The sequence below is a fragment of the Ictalurus punctatus genome, chromosome 14 (assembly GCF_001660625.3).
Source record: "Ictalurus punctatus breed USDA103 chromosome 14, Coco_2.0, whole genome shotgun sequence".
NCBI lineage: Eukaryota > Metazoa > Chordata > Actinopteri > Siluriformes > Ictaluridae > Ictalurus > Ictalurus punctatus.
Genome location: NC_030429.2, coordinates 13970655 through 13982585, shown reverse-complemented (window position 1 = coordinate 13982585; position 11931 = coordinate 13970655). Strand labels below are relative to the sequence as shown.

Genomic DNA, 11931 nt, shown 5'->3' with positions numbered 1-11931 from the left:
CTTCCTGCCTCCCTCTAGCACTGTTTTAGGCATCTTACATTACAGACATTGCAGTTTATTGCCCTGGCCATATCTGCAGTCCTCATGCCTTCCTGCAGCAGGTCTATGGCATGTTCCGCAGGTGTGCAGGCACCCTAAGCATCTTTTTTCTGGTGTTTTTCAGAGTCAGTAGAAAGGTCTCTTTAGTGTCCTACGTTATTGTAACTGTGACCTTAATTGCCTACCATCTATAAACTGTTAGTGTCCTAAGGACTGTCCCACAGGTGCATGTGCAATAATTGTTTATGGTTCATTAAACCAGCATGAAAAATATCGTTTAAACCCTTTCCAATAAAGATCCGTAAAGCTTATTTGGATTTTACAAAATTTTCTTTAAAATACAGTCTCCTGAAAAAGTGACGTTTCTTTTTTGGCTGAGTATGTATAATATTCGAGCCCATGATAGCAACTTCATTTGAACTGACATGAAAATACTGAGGAAAAAGAAGTTGAATTGCTGCAGAAAAGGTTGATTGAATAGATGGCATCATTCTCAAGTAAACAGAGAGTGGAAGTTTACATGGAATGTAGCTTCATGCAGACACACACTTACTTACTTATGTTTCTTTTATTTTCTATTTTAGGGATCGTTTCCGTACCTCTGTCAATGTGGTGGGTGACTCATATGGTGCTGGGATCGTGTATCATTTGTCTAAAGCAGAGCTGGATGCCCTGGATGCTCAGCATGGGAACTCTGATGACATAGAGATGACCAAGACACAGTCCTATTATGATGACCTCAAGAACCATCATGAAAACAACTCCAACCAGTGCGTCATTGCTGCTCCAAATTCAGTCATAGTAGATGAGTGCAAGGTACAATTCACGCTTATGGACATAGAGACTTGTATATAGCTCATCCCCGCTGCATGCTGACTGCATTCCTTTCTCTGCTATTTACTGCAAGTCTGTGCATTTGATGCGAATATAAATATGTGCACAACCCCCCAAACTCAATGGTGTATATACAGGTGCATCTCCAAAAATTTGAATAACGTGGAAAAGTACGTTTTTTTCTGTAAATTTAATTCAAAAAGTGGAACATTCATATTTTCTAGATTCATTACACATAAATTGAAATATTACAAGCCATTTCTATATTATAAATTCTTTATTTGAATATTTTGAGATACTTGATTTTTGATTTCCATGAGCTGTAAGGCATAATCTGTAATGACCAAGATTAAAACAAAAAAGGGCCTCAGATATTTCACTTTATGTGTAATGAATGTAGAATATATGAAAGTTCCACTTTTTGAATTAAATTACAGATTTTTTTTTTTCCATGATATAAATTTTTTTTGAGATGCACCTGTATTTCAATGGCCATTTTCTTGAGGAAGCAGTTTTCCTGTCATTTTTTCTTCCAAAATTTCTGTTAAATAGGATTTACATCATGTAAAAAATGACTTTACAGAATGCCAAAACCTCTTTATATAATAGCCATTTTAGTAGATAACAAAGTGGAATTCAGTTGTTCACCTTTATGCCATTCTACATAATGTCATCATTTTCAACAGTTTGAAATGATAACTCTTCACTGCTAGGAATTTGTGTGCCATTCATTTATTTATTTTTTCTCAAATGCAGTGTCAAAACGCTTCATTATCAATGTAAGGTAATGTTGCACACATCAGGTTATGTGCACTCCAAATTGCATGCCTTTAAAAAGACTGCTAATAAAAAGCTTTAAAAAAGTGTAATATATATTTTCATTGAGCTAACTGTGTTCATTTATAGCACTATACCAACACCAGTAAACAACATACTGTATATATTTAAACAACTCTCACATCTAATTTAGTTGTTAAGATACTATTAGCTCTAATACAGACTACATAAAGAGGATTAACCTTAACATTTGGAACCTGAAGTACTATAAGGATGACAGGAATGCTGCTGCTCTGTTATTGTCGTTTGTGCTTGCATGTCAATATAGAATAAATTAACTCCATCTAACTTAATTTACCCAAAGAAGCAAACCATTGTAGTGGCTTTGCACAATAACATTGAATAGATCTAAAACTGCCACTTAACTATGTGTAGGTTATTTTGTTGTTAGGTCTCTTTGTATATAGTGTCTTATTTTATTGTTATTTTTTCTTGTTTTATTTTGTGGTTTGTGTCTTACAAAATATTCTGAATATATAAAAATATTAATGCTGTGTGAATTTTGACTGTTAAAGTTTGATCTGCATGATAATGCATGCTTTATGAGTAACAATGAAACAAACAGTATGCATGAAAATACCAGTGATTATTGCATGATATTTATGTTTTAATGGGTTGTTGAAGGTGTTCTGAATGTAACTATTTTAATATTTATGTTTCAATTTTGCAACCTCAGAGTTTTTACCAGGTTGAAATCTATAACAGATAAAGAATACAATAGCAATGCTTCACCTCTGCAGCTTTGTAACAGGACTGTAGGCTCACATTGTCTTAATATCTACAGTTTCTCAACATGATCCATTGTAACTCATAATGTTAAAGATTGACAATTTGTTCATAGTGTCTTTCAGCACCAATATTATTTAAATCTTAAAAACGTAAATATAACTAACAAATGTATCCAAAAAATGTCCAAAATGGTTCTTTGTGCCATAAATCAAACTTGATTTATTGTATACTGTATTGCATAAAATCATGCAGATACAGGTCCAGAGAGGAGAATGGCCAGAATGGTTACAGCCAAGGTAACGTCTGGGTTACAGATGTAACCCTGTTCCCAGAGAAGGCAGCGAGACATTGTGTGAGTTTCACGCTGTGGGAATGCCTCTGTGTGTGACTGCTATCTGAAGTATGTTTAAAATCGTGGCAATTTGTGGCTTGCCATGGTCAGGTGATGTGGCATTTAGCGCGTCGCGTGACTATAAAGCAGTAAACCATGTCATCTGCTTCTGTTGTCTGAAGCAAAGACACAATTACAAGCATACCCTAGTATAAAAAAGCTACACAACATCTCATTACCTTTCAAAGGGAACTCAACATTGTGTGAGCTTCATGCTGTGGGAACATGTATACCCACCCTCCATCATATTGAGAATATGCTGTCCAAAATGGTGTGTGTCTGAGGGTCACTGCAAGATCCTCAACCAAACTGTAATACCGAATGAATGTGTGCGGCGTAGACCACCCCACCACAGCAGACACATCCTGCAAGGGTATCCCCTAGATAAACCTTTGAGGTGGTGACCCCCCCTAGTGGAATGAGACCTTATGCCCAGAGGTGTAGTAAGACCATGCACCTCATAAGGAATAGAGATTGCTTCTACTATCCAAATAGAGATGCACTGCTTTGACACAGCATCACTTCTACTATCACTGCCAAAGTAGACCAGCAACTGCTCTGAATTACTCCACTGGCCAGAGCAATGGACGTAAGTACAAATATCCCTTACTGGACACAGTAGATGCAATCTTTCTTGTTTTGGTGTAAGGAATGGAGGAGCGCAGAAAGACTGCAACACTACCGAATGAGCAGCAGATGTAGGCACTTAGGAAAATAATCTGGCCTTGGATATAGGAGGGTCTTAGCCAAATGAGGCACCTGACAGACCTTCCAGGACCACAGAAAGGTCCCAGGAAGGTATGCATGGTTTGTAGATGGACCTCAGCCATCTGACACCATGTATAAACCGCAAAGTTAGAGGATGTTGCCCCACAAAGGCTCCATCAATAGGGGCATGGTGTTCACAATGAGTGCAGTCAGCCCCCTCAAGGGCTGCTGCAGTATGCTCCTACTCCCATACACTTCACACAGAAAATGTGTCCATCCCCCTCTGTAATATAACTTTTTTTAGAGCAAGGAGTGTCACACTCTCTGAATTTTCATTCCACTTCAACAGGATACTGACAGAGGAGGGAAGGTGTCGTTTTCAGGAAAGCCCTAAATTGGCTGAATTTTACACAGACTTCAGGTACCGGTCACGCGCTGAGGCGTTCCCACAGCTTGAAGCTCACGCAAAGTTCATGCATATAACCACAGTGGGCATAGGATTACTAAAAATTGACAGTTTAAGATTGGAAAAAAAATTACCTGGTCTTTTTCCACTCTTCAACTATCCAGTTTTGATGATCCTGTGCCCACTATAGCCACAGATTCCTGTTCTTGACTGACAGGAGTGGAACCCGATGTGGTCTTTTACTGTTGTAGTCTATCCACCTCAAGTCTGACGTGTTGTGCAGAGAGGATTTTCTGCTCACCACGGTTGTAAAGTGTGGCTATTTTAATTACTATAGTCTTTTTGTCAAGCTAGACCCAGTTTGGCCATTCTCCTTAACCTGTGCATTTACACATGCAGAACTCTAGAGACTGAGTGTGAAAATCCCAGGAGATCAGTAGTTTCAAAAATACTCAAACCAACTCGTCTGACATCAATAACAATGTCTTGATCAAAGTGACTGAGATGACATTATTTTCCCCATTCTGATGTTTGATGTGAACATTAAGTGAAGCTCTAGACCTGTATCTGCATGATTATTTACTGTGCTACTAACACTTAATTAAATAATTAGATAATTGCATGAATGTACAGGTGTAAAGTGGCCAGTGAGTGTATGGTAAAGCTTAAGACATCATTAGACTTTATTTATGGCATTGAACAAACCATGGACTTCAGCATTAATCTGCCACGAAAACATAGTTTCATCAACATCAACATAATTAATGACCAAAATGAACAACACCTTAATTAACATGCCTGTGATTTTTAACTGGCAAAATTACAAAAAGGTTTATATTTGCACATGGAGACCACAGTTCTTAAAAGTTAGCAACATTTAGGAACATGCTGTAATATATTTTTTTTGCTAATTTAGGTAGCTTAGTCATTAAGTCAAGGCAGGTATATTTTGTCAACATTTAAACAAACATCAGCCTGCTAAAAAACTGATAAATACTGTTTTTATATTTTATTTATTTATTTATTTATTTTTAAAATATTTTTGAATATGCAATGTTGTTTAGATTTTGCTGATAATTGCTTCCAGATAACCTCGGCAACCACAAATGGCTCGACTACAGAGTATGCGCTCATTGAAGAGGAACCACGAAAGAGTGATTAATGCGAGCACACAGACCCCTTCTGTATCCAAGTCTCCAAGCTTTTTATCTACTGAAAAAAGAGAGGAATAAAAAGACCTGCTAAAATCATGCAAACAGAACAAATAATGTGTTTTGTAGTTTAGGCTTTTATGATTCCCCAATTAAGTTCATTTTATCTGAAATAACATATACTAATGTGAAAAGGTATTATAAGCACATTGTCTGATAGTGCCCTAACGTGCCTATGAACTAACACTTGCACAAAAAATCAAGGCTTGGCTGGGCAAAAGTAGAAATAATATATTGTATACTTTAAATTATTCCTGATATTAATATCAGAACTTGTACTATGTGAATAGTTAATGACTTTCAGATATTAGGGAGAGAGTACACAGAAAACCCATCAGTTCAGTTTGAACTAAACAAGCCTGAACAGAGCCAATGCCTTCCTGTTCTTTTACCGCAATAGTCATTTACCCCCATATAACCTCACTCCATGATCTCTGACCTACAGTATCTGGCACAATTTGTTAGTGCCTTTACTATCTGAGTGTGTCTGAGATCCCCAGTCATCTGCAGGCAGATCTGGGCTTGTGTAACACCACCATTTCAAAAATCACCCCAGCACTAAAATCTATTTAAATGGGGTAGCATATGTATAATGACCAGGGGATAGTGTTTATTCCTCCTCTGTACTGAATGAAATGAATACAACCAATAAGTTGGTTTACAAATGCAAAATTTTAATGATTATACAATGAAATTAAGGTTAAGGTTAGCTATATCAATTGTGTTTATCATCTCTTTGCCCTCTGTCAGGTTTGACTGAGTGAGTTCTCAATGAGGTTCTCTTTTCTACCAACTATTCTGTCTGACAGTATCTGTGTACACTCTCTCAAATGATTTTTGAAAAGTTTTCTTAGCAAGTGTCACTTGTAGAATGAATTCTTATAAGAACTCCTCCATCACACCCCTGGTGTTACTAGAAATTGCTAATAACTGTAGAGGTCTCTGTACACGCTTGAAGAAATCAAGAGCACAAGCCAGAAGGCTTTGGGACATTTTAACCTCTCTTTCCCTTTTTTCTCCTTTTCTTTTCACATGAGGGAACTGATAAGAGAAGGTGAGATTAGGGTGAATAAGAGCATCAGAGAATGGACAAAACAAGCAACAGCCCACAGTGTCACTGACATTCCCTAAAAATGATGTGAATAATAAACAATCTACCTTTAGCCTAAAAGCACACACTGCCTTCTATAGACAGCACCAGAGCCTGGTGAAATATCCCTGACTACTGATATTTAGCACATTGTTCAGTAAAATAATGAAGCTTTTTATTGTTATTTTAAAGTTATATTTCAAAATGCATGTGTTGGAATTTTATCCACAGTTAATCTCTACATTTGCCTTGATTGGGTGAAACATTAAAATTAGTTTAAAATAATAGTAAGTATTTGAAAATAAAACTTTGTGCCCCAAAACTAAAATTATAAGTAAGTAGTCTAAATGAATGAATGCATAGCACAAGGCATTTACACTCTCCATTCTTTCTCCTCCTATTTGCAGATTGTAGAACGTTAGATACTCAGGCAAATAAAGATGCACTCAGTGTTATCAGGGAAGACACATTCCTAATGCAGCCAGTTGAAATATTTTATACTAAGCCCTCTGAACATGCTGTAGAGTGATTACTGTTTACAATTTCACAGTGGGTTTACAGCTTGCCAAATGCCTATTGCCTTTATATTATAAAAGCTTGCACTGTATGTATCTGCTTCTTTCACACTTACTGCCTATGATTTTCCATTATAAAACAAACACTTTTTAAACCCCAAGAAAGCAAGCATATCCCCCCAAAAGGAATATGTTTAAAATAATATAATTTGAAAAGCACATTTTAAGGAACAATGTTAAGGCTAACATTCCAATTCATATTACCTTGGCTTGTTTCCTTTTTAAAAGCACACTAAACAATCACACTTAAGTAAAATGAAGCAATTCTAAAAAGGATCTTGATATATTAGAGAAATGCAAGACAATAAGGATAAATAAAAGAGGAAGTGAGCAGGCGTGCATGAGTAAACACTACCAGTAAGAGTACCTCAATACAGTAGAGTTGTGAACTAGAGGCACCCACTGCTCTCCATAACTTCCTTAGATGTCTCTGTCCTTTAACACTTACTCCATAAAGATTTCCCCTCTTCGAAACATGACTACGACTGTTGTGGCAGACCCACCATGCTGCAATGCCTACCTACAATGACAGCACAAACCTCGAGAAATATAGTAACTGATACCAGAAATGCAGTGTGTTACCAATTAACCAAATGATGAATGAAAAGAATGCACAAATCATATACATAGGCATGTTTTTTCTAATGGATGGCTGTGATAAATTTGCATAGTAACCTCCTTTAGAATCTGCCTCTAAAACCATTAACCACTATGTATTGTTTGTGTGGTATATGCTGTATGTTTTTGTTTTTTTGTTGTTGTTTTTTTAAATAAAGCTTAACACATATGTTTTTAGCTGTCTAGCTGTTTCAGTAGAAAGATACATTGTGAGGAGCACTATCTCATAACAAAATGCAGAGCTCTTCGTGACATTTCACACAACTGATTTCTGTGCCAAGAGAATCATCACTTCATCTCAGTATTGTGTTTTCACTGTTCCAATATTGCAATGTTAATGCATATCAAGCACTACCACATATGAGGAGATGTTAATCTGATGATGTCCTAGTACATAAGGACTGTCCTCAACTCATACAAGTGTGGACATTTCTTTCTCTCTCTCTCTTTTTTTTTTGTTAACCAGATACTTCAAAGCATGATGTGAAAGTGCCTCCATGCACTTTGTGTACATATTGTAGGTAATGGATTTGTTTTTCAATGTAGTGTTTAATTGTGTGACTTTTTATAATCCTATAGAAGTGTACCTTCTATGTAATGGATAAATTAATTAGATTAGAAAATTGTGTGTAATATATTGCTTGTTCCTAAGCTTAAAAAGCTGTATGTAGCTGTCTCACATAAATGTTCTATATCCAATATATATCTTTTTTTTTTTTGTATCTAATGTAAGTTTTGAATGTTTGTTCTATACAGGAAAAGTCATGTGTGCATTCATTTTCACTGTACATAGTTATAAATGTATACATATATGATTTACTATGATTATACACACACACACACACACACACACACACGCACACACACACATATATATATATATATATATATATATATATATATATATATATATATATATATATATATGTATGTATGTATGTATATATATATATATATATATATATATATATATATATATATATATATATATATATATATATATATATATATATATATATATATGTATGTATGTATGTATATATATACACACATATATATATATACACACACACACACACACACACACACATACATATATATTTAATATATTACTCTGGCATTTGCTTAGAATATCTTAATGGAAGCTGACACTATAAGGATGTGTTTGCTCTTGTATGTGAATATCTATAAGCACTGAAAGCATCTAATGACTTTTTGACATCTCAACTAGGATGCCAAGAGTAATTTCTAATACAGAGTAGTATTGGTGATCAAGTGTAAAGCTCCAAAATAAGTCAAATGTGTCTTTGAAATCTAGTGGCAGTAAGCAAGAGCAGTAATTTTCGTCAAACTGGCAACATTCTTATTATGTCCTATGCTCCTATCTGATTTCTGTTGGACTGTCCAATAGACAATCCAGTAATTACAAGTCCAGTGGTCTTTGTTCCCTTCCAGAATTAAGGAAACCTAGTCAATCCCCAATCATCCTCTTATACAGGCATTTACTGTGTATAATCCCTTTCCATTTCCACTAATCCTGATATTCTTTTTTGTTCTTTATCAATCTGTCACTAGCACAAACTGGTAAACCCCAAGGCAAACTGGTCCTTTCTTCTTCTTTCTGTTGAATGCATCAAGAAAATACACCTGACCACTATATATGACTGAATACCACAAAATTACTCACCTTATGTCATTCTACATGCATAATTTATGTTTTAATTCAAAACTTAAAATCGTTTAATATAACCCATCTCACCCTTCAATTCTGGGACTATCTGTTCTGTTTCTAAATTCCTCTCATTCATTTTACGATGTTTCTTTTCTTTTGACTTAAAAAGGAAGGATAAAACATGAGAAAAGAAATAAACAAAATGTACCCATGGAATAAAAGTATGTTCATACATATCAATATGTGTTGTACCTTTGGTGTACATACAATTATTATAACTAATAAATGTTGATTCATAACTAATTCTGGCCTTTCTTTGTTTCTCAAGATAGAGGAACCTGATAGAATAACTAATTCACAGATAATACCTCCACTTACTGCTTATCAATTTAATCAAAGTACCTTAGTTAGCTAAAACTAATGCTTAGCTTCAGAGGTAAGTATTTTAATTAGGTAAAATAATATTAAGAACAACTTGTTTGGGCTAAAATAATTAGCCAGCTAAAGGTTAAACATTGTAGATAATGTGTACCTTAGTACAAAAAGACATAAAGTCACACACAACACATAATTTAAAGAACCAATCCCAAATAAAGTATGTAGTATCTGAATATTTCTATATACAATCAAAAAGGAACACACTCTAGCTTAATTTACCTCAGCCCCAACCAGCTTAGTTTACTTCAGCCACCATAAGGGGCTTGGTGGTTAAGGCTCTGGGTTAAGGCTAAGGCTCTGATCAGAAAGTCGGGGGGTCAAGCCCCAGCACTGCCAAGCTGCCACTGTTGGGCCTTTGAGCAAGGCCCTTAACCGTCTCTGCTCCAGGGGCACTGTATCATGGCTGACCCTGCACTCTGATCCTAACTTCCTGACATGTGGGGTATGTGAAGAAAAGAATTTCATGGTACTGTAATGTATATGTGATTAATAAAGACTCATTATCATTGTAATCCTCAACTGAAATTAAAAAAAAATATCTTAACCCTTAATCTGTTAACATCTAACCATATATATCCTTAGCATTAACCTAATTACAAAGTGGGTAGCTAGCTAAAATGTAAAAGTTAGCTAGAGAAGGTAGGTTAAAATTGTGGTGTGGCAGAGTGCATTATCCTGCTAAAAGAGACCACTGACATTAGGGAATATTGCTGCCTTGAAGGGTTGTACTTGGTCTGCAACTATGTTTAGGTAGGTGGTACATGTCAAAGTAAATGCCAGGACCCAAGGTTTCCCAGTACACTACCTATGCCAGCTTGCCTTCTTCCCATAGTGCATCCTGGTGCCATGGGTAGCTCTTCTGCTCCTCTGTGGGATCAGACCAGATGGGCTAGCCTTTGGACCTCATGTGCATCAATGAGCCTTGGGCACCCATGACTATATATATATATATATATATATATATATATATATATATATATATATATATATATATATATATATACACACACACACACACACACACACACACACAAAGATCAGCGATAGCATTATTATTATTATTATTATTATTATTATTATTATTGTTATTATTATTGTTATTATTATTATTATTATTGACCTGTGAAATGAATAACATCAGTTCACTTAGAAAAGTGTAGGCAAATTTTTTTTTACTAACTAGCACTAACAGGAGAAAAAAGGATTGTTTTTTTAAATGGTTGAAGTTGGTCTCCCTACTTTCTGAACTGCCTAATCAGGTTATTTACAATTGTATGCCTGATATTTACATACAGATCACAAGCATTGAAAGAGTTAAGACAAACCAAAAACACAGATCACAGTTATACCAAACGGAATCTGTGCAAGACAAAAAAAGTGAAGTATTCAAATAGAACTGAAAACCAGAGAACTGGCCAATCAGGAAGGAGACATTTTTCTGATGTGTCTATGGGCTGGACCTGGAATACAAACACATACATACACATGAAATATTTTGACCAAAATTTTTAACATTGAGTTTTGAACATGTCAGAGATTATCAGCGATCTATCTGAAGAAGAAAATTGCAGAAGAAGTAAAAGTGGCTGCCTCTCGGATATTGCAGAACACTATTGCAAAACACTATTTATAGCCCACTGGCTCCTACACTTTCTGCTTCATTCCATTGAGTGGTTTCTACATGATCTGTTAAAGCTTAGTAAAATAAGTTTCCAAGAGGACACACTTCCTGAATTTCATAGTCATTGCTTACTGCTTACTGCTGGTCAAGGGACTGAACTGACATCATTTACATGTGTGATTCTGGGATGCTACAAACACACTCTGTTAAGCATCAAAAATACAATAATCCATGAGGTTCCTCATTTACTGGGCACATAGTGAAGGTGAGGACATCACCTGTGATCTTGTGACAGTTGAGATGTGGGAGCAGCATGGCACTTTATTGGGCAAGTCAAAATATGGCAATATGGCACTGTAATGACATACATGGGGGAAGTGGCCCAGGTCAGTGCTGCCTCTCTTGAAGATGAGTCTGAGGCAATAAACCAACAGGGAAAGTAGTTCAATATTATACTGTATGTGACAGCTCTAGAGAAATTAAGAGAAACTCAGTGTGCAAAACACTTTGAAAAGTAATTTCTTTTTTTAATGTAAAAACATTCATGTGCATTATTTAAAATTCTATAATAATTGTATTTTGAGATTATGGAGTCACCAATTGTAATTTTAATAGTCTGATGATGTCCATTTCTCTGTTTTGAGGTCATATTTCTTAGTGTAGTTACTGTAAAATTAAATGCACACCATTAAGTCACACAACTCAACGTGCTACTGTAAGTCCATGAGAGCCATATCAATATTCAAGAAATCTTTCCTGGTA

General features: G+C 35.6%; 1 protein-coding gene across 4 annotated transcripts in view; it reads left to right on the top strand.

Moving 5' to 3' along the window:
• slc1a2b (solute carrier family 1 member 2b) overlaps positions 1-8250 on the top strand; it is a 30284-nt gene extending 22034 nt beyond the window's left edge. For 2 of the 4 annotated variants that reach the window (XM_017484621.3, XM_017484619.3), the window contains exons 10-11: positions 624-855; positions 5032-8250. In XM_017484621.3, the coding sequence (XP_017340110.1) occupies positions 624-855; positions 5032-5106 (307 nt within the window). In that variant the 3' untranslated portion in view covers positions 5107-8250. Of the gene's footprint in view, positions 1-623; positions 856-1629; positions 1658-5031 lie in introns of all 4 variants that reach the window. The other 2 variants (XM_047160085.2, XM_017484623.3) reach the window with 2 other exon arrangements.
• Positions 8251-11931: the final 3681 nt, after the last annotated feature.